A 22,216-nucleotide genomic window follows, 5' to 3' on the forward strand; every position below is an offset into this window, starting at 1 on the left:
GCACAGCACAGAAATTCTCCAGGGGGGAGAAAAGAGGACTTGGGGCTGGGGTACAGCGAGTGAAGTTTTGTGGGCACTGTGGACCTGGGCATTTGTGCAGGCGTGGACTAGCCATGAACACACTGGTGGAGCTGGCCATGTCCAAAAAGGAGAGAAAAGATCTTCCTACTTCTGATATAAGCTAGCTTTTCTGGTCAATAGCATCTCAGTTTGCCTGACAAGTTGAGAAGAATCAGAGAGGAAGTCCATAGCTCACTCCTATCTTGGTTTTTCTCAGATCTCTCTCTGCTTCTATTAATAACATTTTCCTAGCTCTTGTAAAATTCAGATAGGCTAAAAACTCTCTCATGAGGAGCAAATAGTATGTCATTGAGAAATTTAGAGGTTACAGAAACAGCAGAGTGTAATTTCACGTGCTTGAAGAAAACGTTTGCGCCCACGCCCAGCAGGTTCTCAGTATCCGCAGTAGTTAGTTCTATGAAAGTCCCCACAGACACTGAGTTGGCGAATCCTGAGCCACTGCTCATAAGGGAACTACAGCGTCAGGTCCCTGTGAGCCTCTCTGGCCACGTTTTCATCAACCAATCCAAGCATGACCTTGCTTTGTGTGTGCTTCTGTTTAAAAATGCATATTTATCAGGCCAACAGCATCATAACTTGTGCCCGGACAAAGTCTGTCTACCACCGCCTTCCTGTGTTTAGGAATACACGACAGCACTTAGCGCTGTGCTTGGAGGCTATTTGGAAGGCCAAAAACACCAAAAAAAAGCACAAAAACGTGAAAACTGTGGCAGCAGACAGCCCACGGAAAGGATACTGCTTACAGTATGAGCGCCGAAATGTGGCAGAGTGCGGTCTTGTTGACCTCGGCTGGGAACCTGCCCACTGGACAGCTGAGATGTTCTGCTGCTCTGCACACGCGGGTGCAGGTGCACGCGCGGCGAGGGCCGGCTTTACAGTTACAGACTCATTTTCACAAGTGGGTGGGTCCCAACCGCAGACTCTGTGTTAACAGCGAGCGGTAACTGCGTACATTTACGCACACAGAAAAGAGACTGCGAAAATGTATGTTTCAAAATCCTCTGAGAATGGTGAGATTCTGGGTGACTTTTATTTATCTATTTGCTTATTGGTTTCTTTTTATTTTTCTCTGCAGTAAGACACTTATTATTTGTCTAATTAAATAGAAGATGAAAAGGACAAAGGGGAGCAAGCCCAGAGCAAAAAGACTACTAACAGGACGCCTCTGGGCCTGCTGATGATGAGGCTGGGGCGTCAGCTTCTTCCCCTGCAAAATGAAACGGTCAGAGCAGGTGGTCACCGAAGCCCCTCTGGGTGCTACCACGATACAGCTCCGGCCCGGAGGGCTGCACCCAGACAATGAGCCCTGGCGACAAGCGGGGGGAAAGTTAGATGACCATGAAAAAGGAGTGGGAAGTATACTTTAGAAGAGGTGAACGATGCAGAAAACAGACGTGGAGACGAGGATGGCATCGGTGGGGATGCTGAGGGAGGTTATGAGCGTGGGGACACAGGTCGGACGGGTGGAGTGGATGACACCCGAGGGTGCCCAGAGAGCCAGGCAGACGACAGGACTCACTGTGGTGGGCAAGAGGAGGGGCCACTAGAGCAGCGCTGTTGCAGAAGTGATGATAAATGATATTCTAGGAAAATGTTCACAAACGATGAGTTGGTGGGTGCTGAGGGCTCCGAGTTTTGTATATTTGGGTAAATTACTCTTATTCAAGAGCAGTCAATGAGGACTGACACAAGGATGGCTACTGCGGACAGACAGCGGGCAGCACACGTGTAGTTCTTCCAGCTTAAGAGACTGCATGACTTTGTATCGACTGGACTTCAGAAACGAAGGAATGGAACAATCGCAGTGCTCTGGGGCTTCTTGAAGGAAGAGGGAGACGGAAATGGAGGGACTGGAGCGGCAGGCCTCTTTTGGGAAGCCAATTATGCGGCTCCTTGGATGGGATTTGGGACACCGAACAGACACCCTTTAGGGAAACAGACATTTAAGAATGGAGGAGGAGAGAGAGACAGCAGGCCTGGACACATGGCTTTGGGAGTCAGAGGGAAAAAACACCCAGAAAAATGGACGAGGTCCAAGGAAGTTGGAAGATGGGAGCATAAAGAGTTTATTTTTGATGACACATTTAAATCTTTAAAAAAATGGATGTTGTTTACTTAATAACATACCTTATTTATTTCTTGCGTTAAAGCCTGAACTGAATAAATGTTTAGACTTCCATTTTCCATAACAGAGGCAATGTACCGTCCGTGTGGGCTAATTACTGATGAGCTAATTCCTTCATCGAGGCTCCCGACTTCAAAGACAAGTTTGCAGGTCTGTATATTGATAAATCTCATGATACCATCTTGACTCAGGACTCCGAGAACCTAAGAGTAGAGAGAAACAGACCGAAAAGTCAAACGTCTGAAGGTCAAACCACACACACACACAAGCAGGTGTGGGTGTGTGTTTGTGTGTGTGTTCCTCTGAGGGGAGGACGGTCAAAGGAGATCGTATTTGCAGAGACCGTTACATATTTTCAGATCCCTCACTGGGGCTCATGGAGACCCGTCTGCTCGGGTCCAGAGAAGCCTGGCTTTACCCGGCACAAGCACGGAGCCCATGGAGGGGACCGTGGGAAGGTCACCTCAGAGTCTTCCCTTCTTCCCACAGGCAGGTCCATCTCTGCTAATCCCTAAAAAAGGGAATGCAGGTGAAGAGATAGTTCTTAACCTTGACCTCCACACTGGCTGTCCGATGCAAGGCGGGTGGGACGGGTACATCCCTCCACCGTCCCCACTCTCTGACCAGGGCTCACGTCCCTCCTGCTGCTCCCATACACGCCTGCGACTCTGAGGCTCCCCCTGCCTACTGGCTCTGGGCCATTTTAACTAATGTGGGGGCTGGAGAAAGTCTCCGAGCTGCAAGGGGTGGGTAAGAGGGAAGCTAGTCTTAAGGTGAAATAAATTTTTAACTCATACTTTGCAAAATTAGAAACACACTAAAAAAGGTTAAGCAACTACAACCCTCTGTTGCCTCGTCTGCGTACAGTGCTTTCCCAAAGCCAGTGGCTGTAAGCAGTGCTGCCACCAATTATGGAAATACTGATGCCACGGGGTACGCGAAAGACTAGACTTTGGAGGTGGTTGGAGGCAGTTTGAAGGCACGATCTAAAAGGCACGTCCTTCTGTTGGTCAGGGAGGAAGACAGCCCCCAGCCACATGTGGCGCGACCTCCCCAGAGGCCACTTCGGCAAGGCCTGTCAGGTTTACAGAGCACCGATGCCGCCATCGCAGTTCTGGGGCTCTGTCCCGCAGGCAGGCTGTGTGAGATGCGGGGTGAGAGCCAAAGGCGCTCAGCGCGGCGGTGCTTGTAAGAGAAGTGAACTAAAAACAGGTGAAGTGCCCGATAATGGAGGACTGGTGAAGAAGCTGAGGAATGCTGTAAAACACGAAGTTCTGCAGTGACAAAGAATGATCTTCAAGGTAAATTAAGTGAAGAAAAGCAAGGTGCACAGCTATATAAAAAGTGAGAAAAACACACGACTATAACATAGGCTGTGGTGAGTGAATAGGCAAATCATCGATTAGCAACGTCAAATCCTTGTAACAATCAGGGAACAAGTAAATGAGAGGGCTGTTATAACTCAGAAATTGATACAATTCTTTTCAGCACACGGAGCATCCTGCATTCGTGTCACTAACCTGATTAGAACCAGCATCGAAACTATCAGGAAGGAATTCTAGGTGGCGAACGGCTCGGACCTTAGCAGGCATCTGGATGATTCTAAACAGCTGTTTAGCTTCTAGACACCACAGATGAAGATGGTTTGACTTGCCGCCAGCAGCCAGGATTCGACCATCTCTATATAATAAAATAAAAAGGTGAGAAAGGAACAGGAGACAAATTGTTCACAGCAGCAGCGTCCAGTGGGATCCAATATGATGATGGAAATGTTTTGTTTCTACACTGTGCGATACAGTCACTGCAAGCCACGTGGCTCGCACCTTAAATGTGGCTGCTGCTTCTAGGAAAATTAATTCTTAACTTTATTTTTTATTAATTTAAATTGTCCCATGCACCCAGTGACAACCATATGGGAAGCTCAGGTTTAGAGTATATACACGTTTTACTTATTGTACCGAGACACCAGCTCAGCAAATATTGTTTGACGACTCGGGTTTTTGAGTAACGTTGCAACTCTTGAAGTAATGTCGCATACTCTCGAAGTCATCACCACTATCCCACTCTCTACACTTCACACGTGACTACAGTGAATTGGTACAGCATTGCTATATGAAAAACGAAAAAGCCCAAACTTTCTTCCTGCTCAGAGAAGCCGCGTTATGTTTCTAAGGGAGCAAAAAGAATCAGCTGTGCTGATTTGCAAGGCTGTTGCTCATTCCTTCACCAGACCTGTCTAGTGCCTCCTATCAGCCAGGCTTCATTCCCACTGCCAGGGACACAGAGTGAACGAGGCCTGCAAGACCCCCGCTCGTAAGGGGTTTCCAGTCTAGAGGAAGGCAAGCAAACAAGCAAGTGAACTGGTGTCAGCTGAGCAAGTCTGTAAGAACTGCAAGGTGAGGTGGTGGTGGAGCGCTGGGGGAGGGGAGAGCACGGCTCCCTGAGTGACCTGAAAGGCCCAGTCATGGGTGGTTTGGAGGACTTCCACGATGGTCAGTGTTCCAAAGACAAAAAACGTCAGAGGCCACTTTTGGAAGATGCCAGTAAACCAATTAATTATTTTGAAAAAACAACTTATTTTAAAAAGAAGGGGAAATGAAACACTTATCCTACCTTTCTTTTACAAACTATAAAGTAACAAAAGGGTCAATGAGAGGGAGTTTCTATGAAGGTTTCTAGTTAAGACAGGAGAAAGGAAGGGCAGACTTAGAATAACAGCATTTTGCTAAGTGCTAGTACAGTACTGGATCCAGGCAGTGAGCGCCAATGGTCACTAATGTCGGGGGAGAGAGAGAGAGTTCTACATTCCTCCTTACAAAAGTACACAAATCACCGATAATGTCTTTTTGCCTCTAAATCAAACCTGAATCCGACCCCATTTATAGGAAATATAGATGCAACCAGTTTACAGAAAATAGAGATGACAGAGGATCATATTCAACAATACCACAGGGATGCAAAGAGCAAAACCCAAACACAGAAAATTCTACAGGACAGCCCTGACTGGTGTAGCTCAGCTGGTTGGGCATCGCCCCACAAAGCGAAAGGTCACTGGTTGGATTCCCGGTCAGGGCACAGGCCTGAGTTGTGGGCCCAGTCCCCAGTTAGGGGTGTGCGAGAGGCAAATGATCGATGTTTCTCTCCCTTTCTTTCTCCCTTCTTTTCCTTCTTTCTAAGAATAAATAAAATCTTAAAAAAAAAAGAAAGAAAAGAAAATTCTACAGGACAAATGACCAGTTCTTTAACAAACAAACTTCAAGAAAAAAGAAGGGGCTACATCAACCAAGACAATGTGTGAACCTACTTTCATTCCTGATTTGAACAAACCAGCCATAAAAAAAAAAAAATTACTAGGGAAAAATCAGGGAAACTTGAATAATGACCTGATACATGACAAATGTCATATCAATACCAGTGGGATCTCCTTCAATATCAGGAAATTACTATTTAAGAAAAATATGATAATAGTGCTATGGTTATGTTTCAAAACTGCTCTTATCCTTTAAAATACACACTGAAGTATTGATGGATGACATGATATGCTTGGGCTTTGCTTTAAGACAATGAGTAGTGAAGCAGTAGGAGGAGTTTAGGTACAATAAAAGTGCCTATTAGACGATGATGATTATAGTGAATGAGTATTGTAAGTAGGACTTCACGTACTTTTATATTTTTGTGTGTATTTGAAATTTCCCACAACAAAGTATAACTAGTTCTATAGACCATATCTAAGTTTGAAAGAAACTTTTCCTCAAATGACAGTAAGATACTGAATGGAAATTTGTAAAATTTCACTGGAAGTTAAATTTCTTAAAAATTCTCAGTGTCTTGAGGGAGGTGGGTTCGGCTGGGGTGGGGTGGAGGGATGGGGAGAAAAGGCATACAACTGTAATTGAATAACAATAAAAATTTAAAAAAAAATTCTCAGTGTCTTAAAATGAACATTACCTGGTCACAGCAAACACTTTGTATAATATACTAGAGCTTTCGGGTGGAGCTGGCAATTGGTACTTGCAACACAGAGTATCACACTCCCAGGCAAAGATGGAATTATCTTTAAAACAGCTGAGGATGGTATTGCTTAATGGTAGAAAGAAAACCTAAAGAAAAAGCGAGAAAAAAAAGTTATTGTTTATATAAGGATCATGGAGCCCTCTTTAAGTTTAAAACTAGCAAGTAGTCAATTTTTCTTTTTGAAAATTTATCTTTCTTAAACTGGAGAAAATTACATTCACAATATTTGAAAGAGGATAATACTGATATTTCACATACTACTATAAACTAAAAAGAAAAGGTGAACTCCTGTAAATGAAAAAATACATGACTATAATGACTAGGCCATTCATAAAATGCTAAGTAACAATTTAAAAATACTTAACCTAAAAAAAGATTCAAATAAAAATAACGACATGCCATTTTATGCGAATCAAATTTACTTAAACATAACACACACCTGTATGTACACACAACTATACACACACTCGCATGTGTATTACACTTATAAACTACATACTGATATAAGCACCGCATGAAGTACTAACTACTGATAATGTGGAACATAACACATGGTGCGGGCACAGGAAAAGGCACTGTCACACGCCGCTGTTGGTAGTGAAAACTCGTTACAAATATTGGAGAACATACTTCGACAGCCTTTAAATATTATCTCTTCTGAACTGGTCAAACTGCTTCTAAGAGTCAATCCTTTAGGGAAAAAAAAATGAGCAAATTGCTTAAGATAAATGTATATAAATGTTTGTTGAGCACTACTTATAAAAATGTAAAAAGCTGGAAACAAATGCATGATCATATTTTCTTAGAGATTCAATTTATTGGATGAACAAGTGAAACTGAAATTGACAGCAAAGTTGAAAATATTTTACTCTCATTTCAATTTTTTTATTATATAAGCATCACAAAATCCTTACTTTTTATAATATTACATTTTAATTAAAATTGACCAACATTTTCTTACAAGTTTCAATGGCCTCAAATATAATTGTGTGTCATCTGTGTAAAACACACAAAGGAAGGGAGAAGGAAGAAGGGAAGGAAAAGAAGTAAGGAAAGAAATGAAAGAAACCACTGCCTTACGGACAAAATACTGCTGCGCAGCCTCTCGACGTCAACCCCCTCAAACAGCTTGATACATCTCACCAAGGGGCTGATCCTTGGTCACATCTCCAGCTGTTTATTTTTTGATTCCCATGTAGAAGAGCCTCCTTAACGAGATTACTTATTGTAACACTTTATATTTGAACATATTTTGTCATCGTCTCTACTGCTGTGTCTTTGCAAACTTTATTATTATTTTTTAAGTACATGGGTGTGTCTGTGGTGGAGAGGACAGGCCTCACTGAGGCGGCAGAGCACCGCGAGGGAGTTGTGGCCTCTCTCCAGCCCCTGTCTGTCACGCGCCTTCGCACGACTGCTCATGTCAGAAGGAAGCCTGTGTTCTTTCGGAGCGCTGCATTCTTGGGGGATGAAGTGTTCGGTGTCTTTGAACACCGGACTGGAGTGTCTCTTGAGTACGTAGAATCCGGATGCGGCCAGTCCCACCGTAGAGAGAGCAGGCCAGAAAGACGCTGACCAGGGAGGTCAATGCCAAGTCCACCGCGGCTTTTCCCAGAGCTGCAAAAATAGTGGGTCCACGAGGGACTTGCACGAAACGCCTGTGCAGCCTCGACTCCAGCCCATGTTGGCACCCCGCCTCTTATGTGCATACAGCTACGAAGTGATTCTAATACTTAGTGAGACGACCATAAAAATTTCAGGGGATTGTAAGCCATGATTTTAATAACAGTTGCAGGCTGTTGTCACAAAGTTTGTTTTTTCTCACACACATATCATAGTGTCTCTTTTTTCAATAATAAATTACTAAAAATCTCCAATAATACGTACAACACATAATGCACTGTGGAACATGCTGGTTAAATTTAAAAAGTCTATTTAGGATAAATGTTAATAAGACACAATAAAAATGCTCTCTCAACTACTGCCCTTGCCCAGCCCAGCTCCTCCCTTTTGTCCTGGGCTCACTTTGTCACAGACAACCTCTGGGAGATCGTTGCAAAAGATTCTGGAAGGCATTTATAATATGAAGGTCATATAGAAAGAATTTGCAGTGAATACGTTATAATCAATAATGAATGCATTAAAACATGATTTCAAAACCAATGTCAAAAAAAAGTGACTTAAGATTTTTATTATAATGAACAGTATTTTTCTAAAAAAGTAATAAAGTTTATTCCTGCTGGGAGAAGCAAAAGTTCAACACCTAATGAGTGCCAACTGCTATTTCGGGGGACTAGCTGTGATAGGTAACTGCCTACCTGATTATTCATTACTGGATCTGTGATTTTAATTGCCAGGTTTCCATGATTATAAAATTGTTCCTAATGAATCACAACACTGTGTAGACAGTGTCATCTCTTGACAAATATAAAAAGTTTAGGAAAAACTTCAAAAGCACTAACAAAAGGACAAGGAGGGGCTATTGTCTTTTCTTATAAAATATGAAAATTCTATGCTTCCCAAATCCAGTTTTTTTTTTAAGATCTTATGTATTTATTTATTTATTTTAGAAAGAGGGGAAGGGAGGGAGAAAGAAAGGGAGAAGAACATGGATGTGCCAGAGACTCACAAGCCCCCCGTGGGGGACCTGACCCACAACCGAGGCATGTGTCCTGACTGGGAGTTGAGAGGGAGAGAAACTTCTATTGCGCCCCAAGTGGGGACTGAACCCACAACCTAGGCATGTGCCCTGACTGAGAATTGAACTGGCGACCCTCTGCTTTGCGGGTCGACACCCAACCAGCTGAGCCACACCTCTCAGGGCTTTGCTGCTTTATTTTAGAACAATCTACTTATACACACACTGCATGCTGTACATACATTTCTTCATTTAATTTTATTCTCATATCACTAAGTTTGAGCCTTATTTTTTAAACTCACATGTTTTAATGGTCAGAGCGAGGTTAGGACTGGCAACTCTCCAGTGGACACTAATTTTAATTTCATGGTAAAAAGAACAGATGCTTTTTGTGTCAATGTTTCACAACTGTTTCCATTGTGGGTTCAACTCCCAATGTTCTCTTCTTTAGAACTTAAAATTCAATTTAAGTCCTAAAGCAATTAAACAAACAACCTACTAAGACATTTGGCCTAGATCCCTGATGAATTGCTGGCTACAACTTTGGTCTTTTTTTTAATTATCAAAGGCAAACTAAAGAACTCTGGGATTTCCATGGAGACTACAAAATAAATTCTTGGCCGATATGCACTGCTAGCTGCTCACGTTAATAACCAAGAAATTAAAAGAAATACTACATGTATAACATAACCTGAAGCAAAATAATTAATCATATGGGAACTGAGACAATCCTAAGAACAGTATTTAGCTAATCAAATAGAAAAGAATGAAACCTTAAAAGCAAAAGGAATGGATTTTTTGAAAAAATGTGATGCATGTATAAAATAGAATACTGATCAGCAATAAAGGAGAACAAACTACTAATACACACAACAGAATGGATAAATCTCAAAAACATGACGCTGAGTGAAAAACGCTTTATACATGCCATTAACACTGTGCGGAAGCGTAGAAGAGGCAGAACTAATCCTGGCTGGGAAAGCTTCAGAGCGGTGCTTCCCTGGGAGAGGAGGGGTCCGCTGGAGCCTTCTGGGAGGATGGTAATGGCAGGGCCGCACAGGTTGCAAAGGCGTGCACGGCTGTCAAAACTTAGAGAACGAATACTCAAGGTGTGTGCATTTCATTATGTGTATATGTGCATGCATGTATGTATGCATGTGTGTATGTGCATGCATGTATGCATATGTGTATGTGCATGCATGTGTGTTTATGTGTATGTATGCATGTGTGTGTGTGTATGCACGTGTGTATACGTGCATATAAGACATCAAAACACACTGGACCCTAATCGGTGGAAGGTTAAATATTCATGGCCAAGTATGCGGATACCTGCAATTTACTTGAAAAGGAGAAACGAGATGAGTCAGTAAACCGAGGCACAGAAGGCGGTCAGACCCGGCGCACAGCGCGGAATGGGAAGTCTAGCACAGGAAGACGTCAGTGATAGAATCCAGATGGTGGGTGTCCACGCTCACTGTGACATTCTTACCCCTCGGTTGTAGGTTTGACATTTTTCATAACAAAGTGTTGGAGGGAGGTTAAAAACTCAAACAAAACCAATTGGTTAAATAAAAACTACTAAACTTGTTGAACCTGAAGTTACACACTACAATAATAGTTAAAAAAGAAAAAAGCTCGGTGAGTTATAAGCCGTAGCCGCAGGCAACAGCTTCAATTCTATAGGCCGCGTTGCTCTGCTTGTTGCTGAGTGACGGGGGACACTGGTATGTGGGACAAAGAGTGCCATCACCCTTAAATCATCTATAAATCCTGCTGACCAAGACACTGGCCTGAGAGGCACAACAGACCAAGATGTCCCCTTGACCCCCACTGACCTTTTGTATGCCCACAGACTGGAGGATATTCAGCTTTCTTTTTCTCTGAAAGGTGTCCAAGTCCCAGAGCTGTGCTGTGTCAGAAGAAGTGGTGATGGCATATCGCCCTGAGGCGTGCACGGAGATCGAAGACACTGATGACTCATGTCCTCTCATCCAGCTAACCAGCTCCCTGGTGACTGGGGTAAAAAGTAACACAGTTAAAACACACTATGTATCATCCAAGAACTAATTCAGCTGATGGCTAGGTATTACGAGGCACCCCCTTAACATCTACAATAATGGAAGCCTGTGTCTAGTTAATATAATGCACTATGGGACACGTGTGACATGTTAGTGTCACATGTTAGTGACATGTGTGTGGATCACAGAGCTATGAGGAGATGAGGCCGAACACGGGTCTAAGAACAGCCTCAGTGTGTGTGCGGGAGCTTGGGCTTTGTCCTGGGAGGAATACTCTCATTTTGGCGAGCACCACGTTCCAGCTGGAGTTTTAGGAAGAGCATTCTGAGGTACCACGTGGATCTACTGGAGAGAGGGAGGAGGTGAGACAGGTGACTGATTAATTCATTGCTGTAATGACCCAGGAAGGAGGTAAGCAATGTCTAAACTAAAGATGTGGCAATTCAGAAGGAACGAACTCAGGGAGTATGAAGGAGAAAAATCAAAGGACTGTGTGACCACATGGCTGTGAGGAGATGAAGGAGGAGTTAAGACTCCCTGGTCCTAGTTTAGTTATGGAAACAGACGGTGATACCATTGGTTAACACGAGGAATGTACAAGGAGGGACAGACTTAGCAGTGTGAGAAGAGTGAGATAATGAATTTGATGTTTAGGAATTGTTTCTGAGGTACACGTTTGTGCATGTGTGCATGTGTGTGACATACAAGCGGAGAGCACAGTATGGTTAGGAAAAATACCCAAAACTGCTCATGATAATTATCACTGGGTAACAGAATCCTAAGTGATCTTTATTTTCTCTCTACATTTTCTGTGTTTCCAAGTTTTCTACGGTAGGCATATTTTAATCAGATGTTTTTTTCCTCCAGAGAGATGGAACTGAGGAAAACAGAAAGCTAGATGTAAATCTGGGAAACATTAAGATACAAAGTAGGTCAAAACTAAAGACAGCGGAACAGATAAACCCTTAGGGAAAGAGCCGTGGTTTCCAAACACCAGTCTAAAAAGTCTGGCATTTGTTAACAGTGAATTTTTCCACTGGTCTTCAGTAAAATGAGAAAAATAAGAAAAATAAGAAAAACTCATTATTTATAACGAGTTTTTCATAAAGCTACATTTAAAGTACTACTTTATAATCTAGTATTATATCCTTCTAAGTTTCTTTGTGTTAAAAAAATTCCTTGTTTTATGAAGTTATGTTTTTTCCAATGTCAATTAGAAAAATAAAAGTTGACAACCTATGTGGGATCTTCTACTTTTTCTTTTTAATTGGGTCAAAAATCCAAAAGCCCAGGAAGCACTAAAGTAAGCAGGAGAGAGACCATTACAGAGGCTGTCAGAAAGGCAGGAGGAGAACCAAGGGAGAGAACAGTATGAAAACTAAGACGGTTAAACTCATCCACAGTGTTAAATGCTACTGAGAAAGAGAATGAAAGTACAAAGAGGATTTAAGCAACCACAAGTTACTCATGACCTTGGAGACGGAAGTCTCAGCAGCATGGAGAGGGGGAGCAAGAGTCAGAACCCAGCAATGCAAGCTGCGAAGATGCAGGATTCGGCAGTGAAGACAGGGAGGTGTTTGGGGAGGTAGAGGCAGTACCTCAGGAAGGGGCCTCGTGGGGGCGCTGTCGATAAGACAGAAGAGACTATAAAACGATGGAACTACAAGAGAGAAGAACAGAGTGGAATCCAGGGAAGGCAGTCACAGATGAGCATAAAGACTCAGTTTTTCAGAATTTCTGCGACAGCAGTGTTTGTAATACCGAAAACTGGGAGCAGTTGAAAGTCCATCAGCAGGTAACAGGTTAAATAATTCTGGTGGTGAAACGTCCTTAGATTAGAATATTTGGCAATGATGTTAAATATACTGCGTGAATTTCTGAGGTAAGAAAACGACTGCAGAAAACCACACAGACAGAGTGATGCTACGTTTGTTGGAACGTAAAGAGGGTATCTGCATGAAAACACACGGGACAGCCAGGTCTCTGTCGCAGAAACCCCGGCTGACGCAGACTGCTTTCCCTCCCCCACGCGCGGCGGCGATTCGGAGCAGGGACCCGGCAGCTGGACTACCAGACTAGGAACCCTGGTTCCTCTGCTCAGAAACCGCGCCGCCACGGTTTTCTCATCTGAAATATGGGGATAATAAGTATCCATATCCGTGGGTTATTATGATGGTTAAAATTAATTAACATTTATAAAGTCATAGAATAGACTGGCCAAGAGTAGACAGTATACAAGTGTTAGCTATTATTATTATATACTACTGTTATAGTTTATATATATACTTTTCTAAATATTATAACACATCGATTACTTTAATAAGAAAAAATACAGTTGATAGACCTTTTATCTTAATAACAGGTTCAGTTAATAGAACTCTACACTCTATAAAAAATATATTGTATAAAATGCAATAGGTTATATTTTAAAAGTATTATTCTTGGCCTTCAAAGAGATGTATGGTCTTTGTCCAGGCTCTTGGGAGGCAACCTCTCAGGCCCGGGGGTTTCCCCAGTGATAGCAGTGACTGTTACTCGGGGAAGGTCCCTCAGACAGCAGCACAGGGTTTATGCTAAGGAGACCACCTCAGAGCGGGGGCTGGCTGTGCCAGAAAGACCGACCGTGTGAGTGGCTGGACGATGGGGGCTTTGGGTCTCTTGACATCAGCCTGACCTCCACAGAGAGGAGGTAAGGATGGAGGAAGCTGTGTTCAAGCAGGCGGGCAGAAGGCAATCAATCAGGCCTACACGAGGAAGGCCCGACGAGAACTCTGCACATCAAAGCTTGGGTGGACTTCTTGGTTTGGCAATGCTCAGTGAGGATGGCCACACGCCGATGCTGAGAGGGCGATGCATCCCTGAGGACAGTGGAACCTCTCAGATTCTACTCTGTGTCTCTTCCTCTGGCTCGTCCTAATTTCTATCCTTTTGCTACATTAAAACTATAATCACAAGCATAGCGCTTTCCCGAGTTGTAGGTCATCCTAGTGAATTATCAAAACAGAGGATGGCTGTGGGGAACCTCGAACATGCAGCCAGCTGACCCGACGGGAGGATGGCCATGGGGCCCCTGAACTTGTGGCTCGTGTCTGAAGTGAGGGCTGTCTTTTGGGGACTGCTCCTGCAGGCAGTGCAGATGGTGACACTCCTTGTGGTACTTCAGTCTCTATTTTACTCTGCTTCAAAAGACAACTAAGAGGACTTCTTACCTGTATCGAAACATTTAATAGAATAGTCAGCTAACGCCACAAGGAATTCAGACTTCCTGTGAAGATTAAAGGCCAGAGCTGTGCAGGCTTGTGTTGTTCGCTGAACAAGATTAAACCTATTAAGAGATGATTGCATTAGTATCAGAAATTCTTCCAATAACCATAAGTTTTATGTTGGAGGAGTCCTTAGAGATGAAGAAAATGAAGCCCAGAAAAATGAGTTCCCATTCTGGTGGGCCAAAAATGGATTATAAAGAGAGCCAAATGCCATGTAAAGGAGTTTGGATTTTACGGGCACAGAATGGGAGGCCAGCAGAACTATGATCGGGCAGCAATGGCACGTGGAGAGAGCGACAAGGAAGAAGAGGTCACTAAGAGAGCTACCAGAGAATCTCAACCAGAGCTATGAGCATAAAATAAAAAGGACAAACAGGAGAGGTGTCAAACGCCAGGTGGAGAGAGGCTGAGTGACCCATCTCACGTGGGGTGAAGAGGGAGAGATCGGGAATCCTTATGTGTCAGTGAAGATAACATACATGTCTCACAGGACTGTTGTGATGATGATTAACTGTGTGATGACTAAATATCATACAAAGTGCTTAGCAGAGTCCTCGGCACACAGCTAGAGTTTAATTTACAAAAAATAAACTTTTAAGCTTGGGCAAAAGATCAACAAGTTTGGGGATGGAAAAAATAAGTCTGATTTTAAACATGTTGAATTTAAGGTCCTTGCAAAAACATCTAGAGCTATATTGTCCCAAAGAAATAGAGTGTGGGCCAGATGTATAATTTAAAATTTTCTAGGAGCCACATTAAAAAAGTAAAAAGAAACAGGTCAAATTAATCTTAATAATATATTTTACTTAATTCCATATGTTGAAATATTTCAGCATTTAATTAAAATATTCATGAGAGATTTTACAGTCTTTTTTTCACACTAAGTCTGAAAACCCAGGGTGTATTCTACACTAACAGCACATCTGAATTTGGACCAGCCACCTTTGGAGGGCTCAGGAGCTCCAGGCAGGTGTGGCCGCCACACTGGGCAGCAACCCAGAAGCCGTGCAGTGGCCCTAGAAGGAGAACTGAGTTAACAGTAAGTACACGGCAGCTGAATGAGGCCCGAGGCCTGGTGGTGATGGGCTTATCAATGAGAACACCTGGAACGAGGAAGGAGGCTGGCCAAGGACAGACCCCAAGGTAGCACAACAACAAAGGGACAGACACTGGCAGAAGTGTCAGCAAAACAAGGGAAAAAATAAACAGAGAGGAAGAAAAATCAAGAAAACATTATATCTTGAAGCATAAGAAAAAACTTCAGGGGTGGGGGGGTGCGGGGAGGCATGAGCATTTAATACAAGGGGAATTGAGGAAACCACTGGATTAAGCAATCAGGAAGATTTTGAGGAAGGCCAGGGTAGTGGATTTTAGAATTACACAGGCCTGACTGCAAGTCCCATCTCCGCCACTTACTCCTCAGCTCGGCTGTAAATATTTATAAAGAGAAAAGGGACAGTGGACAAAATAAAAGAGAAAACAGGACCTCCTGTCCCGGGCGTGGCTATAGAGACAGAGATTAGCACTAGAAGAAATTAGGATCACCTACTTTTACGAATAAAGTGACAGAGGTATGGATGGGGAACTTACAGACGTATTTGAGGTTGTAGCTGAGGAGGAGGAAGGAAGCCTGAAGGCAGCAGTGAGGACAAGGGTAGGGAACTAATAAAGGTTTGAAACACTCAGCGGAGAATGGGAGAGGTAAATAACAGCGAGGCAAATGCAGCGCCAAGCATCGCTGATGCTGAAGTTCACGACCGACTGCAGTCAATCAGCAGTTACTGTTATTTCATTTAGCAGTGGGAGCAAAGGGGAGACCGTTGTATTGACTCAGGACTGGGGATTGGCAGGGTAGGTTAGGCAAGGGTATAGGGTGGGAGAACTGTGACCATTACTTTTTTGGTAAAGAGTAGAAACATGACTAACAGATTTCTGCCTAGGAAACAGATAAATAAATTACACGAGAACTCTTCTTTTCCCGAGCTTTTTGGGAATGTTACTGAGATCACGTTCCCTACAAACATGGACAATCTCCTGTAGAGTCACAATACGATCATCCAAATCAGAAAGTTCTGTTTAATATCACCACCATCTAACCCTGAGAGCCCACTGTCCCATTAGTGTCCTTTACAGCGCAAGGATCAGCTCAGGCTCACCACGCCTTTACTTGTCACGGGTCTAGTCTCCCTCAGTCCCGACCAGACCTTCAGTCTTTCCACAACTTTCATGACCGCGACCCCTGCCAAGATGATAGGCCGGTCTTATTACACAAAGCCCTTAACTGACCTTTGTCTGATGATTCGACCGATTAGATTCAGGTTACTTGTCCTCGGCAGGAATATCACAGAGGTGACACTGTTGGCCTTTTCCTGCGTCCTCACAGGTGGCACACAGTTTTGATTTGTCCTACTACTGGTTCATTTAACTTTGATCATTTGATAAGGTGGTGTTTACCAGGCTTATTCACAGTAAAATTACCTTTTTTCCTCTGCAATTAATAGATATTTTGAGGGGGTACTTTCTGACCATGTGAAGATCCGCTCTCATTGAACTGTTGGCTGCAGCACAAATGTCTGCATTTCTGTTCTATTCGACGGGCTATGCCCCATTACTGCCGTTATTTATTTTGATACATTGTCTACAATCTGGCCAGAGGGAACTCCTTCAAGCTGACATTTATGTCCTTGCGAAGCATCCCCACTATTTCTCGCACAATTCCTGGGCTGACTACAAAATGTCCCGGGCTCACCTTATGCTTTCCCTGCCTCCATCCTAAAAGTGGCCGTTTCTGCAAGAACCCCTGACTGCTTTCAGCAGAGAGTGGTACTTGGAAAAGAAGAACCGGGCACTGAGTATGTTCGTGGTTAAGAGGGAGAGAGGGCGGTTGCTCCCAGGCCCTGTGAGTGGACAAAGCTGGGAAATACATGCACCCATGATTCATTCACTCGCTCATACATGTACCTGTATTTATTTCTACGTCTATCTACATATACTCAAAACCAGAGTTCGCTTAGCTCTATCCAGTCCAGCCCCGCAGGCTCATTCTCGTTTGCTCACTCTCAGTATCTGTGATCACCCCCCTTCCAACAGCTAGAAACGTGGTCCCCAGGATCCTCAGTATATTTACTCACTTGCTCCAGGCCCCCGTCTTTCCCTCGATTGTCCCATCCCCAAAGCAGATGCCTTCTGACTCTCGGGCAGGGGACACAGGCCTCGTCCCCCCCCCCCCCCCACTGGATACCTCCTGTGATCAGTCTCACTTAACTGCTTTTGTACTAAGTTTTTCAGCAGAGGAAGAGGAGAAGAGAAAGAATAAGGATCAATTCTTTGAGATTCCTAGATCTAGTATTCTGACAGCAATGTACAAAGAAATCGTGTCCTTTCTAAATTGCCTAATGAAGTACCAGGCAATAAATGACAAATTAGCAATAATAAATTTTTTAATTTAAGGAAAACAAACTACTAGAGATACTGGTAACACCAGAAATTTAATTCTCTAAAAAAGCTAACTAAATTATCTTTCAATCTTTTCCTACTTTTTCTTCCCTGAACATTTATGACAGTGTTTTTTACAAGATACCTGAAATATAGTAAGAACTTAATAAATCTTTCTGAATGAGTAAGTAATAGCAGGTACTAAAAGTCAGTGAATTAGTAACATTAAATAAGGTAAATATCAAAAGTATCACCCACCTATTTCCAGACAAGTCGAACACATAGATATTTCCTTGATGGTCCCCAGCAATTAAGCAATCACCTGAGCTATCAAAAGCCACATTCAAAAATCGCAAAACTTTGGGAAGGTAATCAGAAGTGGTGTGAATGATATTCACTATAATTCTGTAAAACAAACAAACACACACACATTATATTCAATGTCAGGCATCACTCGTTATTATGAAAAATATGGCTTCCCTACTTTTGAATTTTTTTGCCTGCCCATCCTTCCCTCCTACTGCTGCCCCTCGGAAATCCTACGATGACGTCTGAACACAGTTCAGAACGGTATTCATTACCCAAGGAGCTGCTCGTTTCTTCAAATCCCTGACAAGCCACTGTATGTCAGACACCGAGCAAGCCAGGGACTATGAGGAACTGATACATAGGGTCCTGCCCTCACGGGGTCTTCAGCTCATTGGTACAGACACATTTACAGAACAGACGCACACAGGAACAGATTTACGAGTTGTGACGAAGCGACAGGCCACAATAGGATATAAGGTAATTCATTTTTGACTTAAATTGTTGCATTAAGCAATAGACACATGCTAAAAATAATGATGTGATTAGTGAAGAGTACCGAGTTTTATCTAAACCACAAGCTACCATAGGTAAGGAAAATTTTCATTCAATATCCCAATTTTACGGTATCCTAATACGATTTTGTTTTTGTGACACAGAGTGTGCCAAAGTGAAAGTGTCCATGAGTCTTATTTTCAGCTGTATTTGTCTAAAGTTACTTTTTTTGAGGAATATCATGTACAATATCTCTACTGAAAGGAAAGCTGTTATAAAACTCACAGCATAAAATAACGAGCTCCTTAATATAAGATATGTGTGTATATTTGGGTCATTAACCAGAATAACCTATTCTTTACTGCAACAATAGTTTTCAAATCATGGTAATTTTTATCTCAGTTGACTTTTTGGGAATTTTTGAATTTTAATATTAGAAACATCTATTTTCCACATTATCACTTTATTAAAAAATACCAAACTGAATTAAGTGTATTAAACATTTTGTTTAGCTTATCTAAACAAGGCTTTTCAGGCTCACTGGTTGCAAGAGCAAAATTCTTTCAATGCTCACTTTTATCTAATCCCTGACAAAGAGCCTTGGTTTGAAGGTTCAGACTCCTGAACCTTCTTTTCCTTTGCCCCATCTGTGCGCTTCCTTGTAAAATCTAGTTTTAGCAGGAATCCTGCTCAGTCAGGTTAATCAGAACTCCCTACCCTCTGCACCTGATCATCCCTGATATGTGATTTTGTTCCCCACCCTCCACCCACCAGGTGACTGTTATCACCCTGGCCTGTCTTCAGCAAGAATCCTGTTAGGTCGGTTGAGCCAGAACCCCCTCAACCCTGAGGCCTTCTCTTGTTGATTTTCCATCCACTGACCCCGACACTGCCCCTTGGCCATAAATTCCTACTTGCCCAGGCTGGATTCGGAATTAAGTCCAGTTCTATGCTGAGGTCTCTTTTCCACTATTGCAATAGTGGTGCATAAAATCTATTTTTGACTACCTTACTGTCCAACTCTGGGTTTTTTCTGATATCCTCAGAGAGGGGAGGGATAAATGTATTGAAATGACAATAACATCCAAATGTTCCTTGGCAGTTAAACTCAGAGAGAACAAATGACTTTCCCCTCCAGTCTTTTTTCTGTAACATTTTTTATGTATTTGGATTATAAAATGACATGATCATTGTTCAAAATATGGAAATTACAGAAAAACACTACTACGTAAATAAAACTGATCACAACCCTGCCATCTAGATAGAATCACAATGAATAGCAACATTCTGCCCTTCTGATTTCTCATATAAATCACTATACTAATATTTATTTTATAAAAACTTCCTCGATTGCTCACAGGTTGCCTGACAAGAGTTCCTGAGTCCTTAAACATAATAAAAAAACATCAAATATTTACTCAACATGAGGATGCATGAGGCACTATTTTAAAGTCTTCACAATACCCTACGACAACTCTGTCTAGTAGGTGTGATTATCTTCACTCAGAGCCTCAGGGATTAACTTGTCTAAAGTCACAGAGCTAGTGAGTGGACATCACTTTAACTCAAGTCCCTCTGACTCCACAATCAGCGCTCCCTGCTCTCAACAAGGTAACGATGGGTTTTAACAAATAAAAGGAAAGCTACGTTTTAGTGGAAGCAGCAAATAAGGACACGTGCACATGGACTTGTTTCTTTCACTTCTGGAATCTTGCATGCATATCGAGATGTCTGAAGACAGCAAAAAAGAGAATTACTGTAGGCTGGCAATAACGTTTAGAATATTTATAGAACATCAGAAGTAAGGGTGCTGTTTACATAAACTCCAAATGTGAAATGAAAACACCCTACTAAAGAATCCCAACTCTGGACAAAAAATGTTTTCTGTGGAGTTGAAGGGTCAGCAGCACTGACATGGGACTGAAGGCACCAGAAACCACACAAGCCTCCGGAACAACGACTAGCACCATGTCTGGGCAGGCAGAGTTGACTAAGTATCGGCTTGTGAACCTAAAGGTCGTGCATTCCATTCCCCTGTCAGGGCACATGCCTAGGTTGCAGGCCAGGTCCCCAGATGGGGGTGTGCAAGAGGCTGAGGGCGTGCAAATGGATGTTTCTTTCACACATCACATACCACATTGTTGTTTCTCTACCTCCGTTCTCCTCTAAAAAATAAATAAATAAATAATTAAAAAATCTAACAATTCGTAATAGAGCAACCAAAGAATCAACAGAAAAATGACAAGAACGAGAAACACACTGAAACATGAACTCAAATGATGAAGCAAAGTCCCGGAAAACCTAGGGAATTAGAAGCAGTAAAGTCGACCTGTGTGCAGCAACTGGAACCAAGATGGCATCGCTTTGGTGCAAAGGCTTCCATTAAAATCACACAGGAGAGGTTGAGCCTCAAACGGGACAGATATCTGGGAACAGAATGAAAAGGAGGGCTGGGGAGGGAGGGACAAATAGGCAGAGCACAGAGGATTTTTGGGGCAGTGAAAATATTCTGTGTGGTATCATAGTGGTGGATACAGGTCATTATACATTTGTCCAAACCCACAGAATGTATACAACACCCAGAGTGAATCCTCATGTAAACTGTGGACTTCGGATGATAATGATGTGTCAATTTAGGGTTCATCCATTGCAACAAATGTTCCACTCTGGAGGGAGATATTGATATTGGGGAGGCTATGCATGTGCGGGTGCAGGAGGTATATGGGAAATCTCTGTAAATTTCCCATACAAATTTGGCCGTGAACCTAAACTGTCCTTTTAAAAAAAAAAGTCTATTAAGAAAAAGCATCAGCAGCAGGGCTGTCCTTACTAGAAGGTTGTCCTGCATTGTAGGATGTGAATACATAATGCACCACTACCCCTAAAAAGTTAAAATGTAAACTCCAGAGAACTGGAGTTTGTTTAATTCCATTACTGTCTCCAGGTGCTTAGTAACTTAGCATGCTCAACAAATACTTGATGAATGTTTGCTTGACTGAATGCAGACAAGGACAGAAGGATGGATTAACTGCTACATTTGGAAGGGGTGGAAGTGCACTGTTCTCCTTCTCCTTCATCTTGAGGTCTTTTTCAGCTGCAACAGCTAACCAATATTTACTGAGCATCTACTATGTGCCAGGAATACTGTAAGGATGCCATGATAGTTAAGGAAGGCAGACCCCTGGCACTCACTAGGAGCGCAAATTCTCCCACGTGTTTCTGAGGACCACCTGTCTCATGCTCCATGCTAATCCTAGTCACTCCTGCTCCCGGACAGAGAAGGGGTCTCCAAGACTCAGGCTGCCCGTATTTCCTGAAGTCACGCAAGCTAGGGATCACCGATAGGTCAGAGCCAGAATGCGAACCTCTACCCGACGCCCTGCATCCCTTCCAGCGATCCTCTCCAACAGCCCCTGGAAAGCCTCTCCAAAGACGCAAGCACTCTCCTCGCCTGCCGTGTCCACCCCCTTGCACAGCCCGCGCCCTCCTGCTGCGGCCTTTACCCTTCCCGAGTGGCCGGGGATGGTTTGCGGTGCCATATCTTCCCGCTTTCCTTATTGCCCAGGTCTGTGCTCTGCATCTCGATGCCCACTGCGTCTGCCACCAGCCAGGTGACAACTTTCCGGTGCTTTCCCGGTAGGCCCCGCGCTCCCGCCCGGGAAATTTGACCGCTAGTCCCCGAAGGCCAGGATCTTCCTCCGACTGTACCAACCACGCGCAGGACGCCAACCTTTATATTTACAACCAATCAGAAGGCGGTTTCCTCCTAAACTCCCCCCCAGGTAATCCCTCCCGCTTTGGACAATGGAATCGGCCAACGACCTTTTAGACTCCGCCC

General features: G+C 43.2%; 1 protein-coding gene across 1 annotated transcript in view; it reads right to left on the reverse strand.

The window, feature by feature from the left end:
- TBC1D31 (TBC1 domain family member 31) overlaps positions 1 to 22,085 on the reverse strand; it is a 49,695-nt gene extending 27,610 nt beyond the window's left edge. Inside the window, exons 1-7 of the mRNA XM_053929553.1 lie at positions 21,882 to 22,085; positions 17,836 to 17,982; positions 14,086 to 14,201; positions 10,694 to 10,872; positions 6,155 to 6,306; positions 3,727 to 3,886; positions 2,209 to 2,409 (exon numbers count right to left, since the gene is read on the reverse strand). Of these exons, the coding sequence (XP_053785528.1) occupies positions 2,209 to 2,409; positions 3,727 to 3,886; positions 6,155 to 6,306; positions 10,694 to 10,872; positions 14,086 to 14,201; positions 17,836 to 17,982; positions 21,882 to 21,958 (1,032 nt within the window). The 5' untranslated portion in view covers positions 21,959 to 22,085. The remainder of the gene's footprint in view (positions 1 to 2,208; positions 2,410 to 3,726; positions 3,887 to 6,154; positions 6,307 to 10,693; positions 10,873 to 14,085; positions 14,202 to 17,835; positions 17,983 to 21,881) is intronic.
- Between the last annotated feature and the right edge of the window lie 131 nt (positions 22,086 to 22,216).

This window comes from Desmodus rotundus, chromosome 8 (genome assembly GCF_022682495.2).
Source record: "Desmodus rotundus isolate HL8 chromosome 8, HLdesRot8A.1, whole genome shotgun sequence".
Taxonomy (NCBI): domain Eukaryota; kingdom Metazoa; phylum Chordata; class Mammalia; order Chiroptera; family Phyllostomidae; genus Desmodus; species Desmodus rotundus.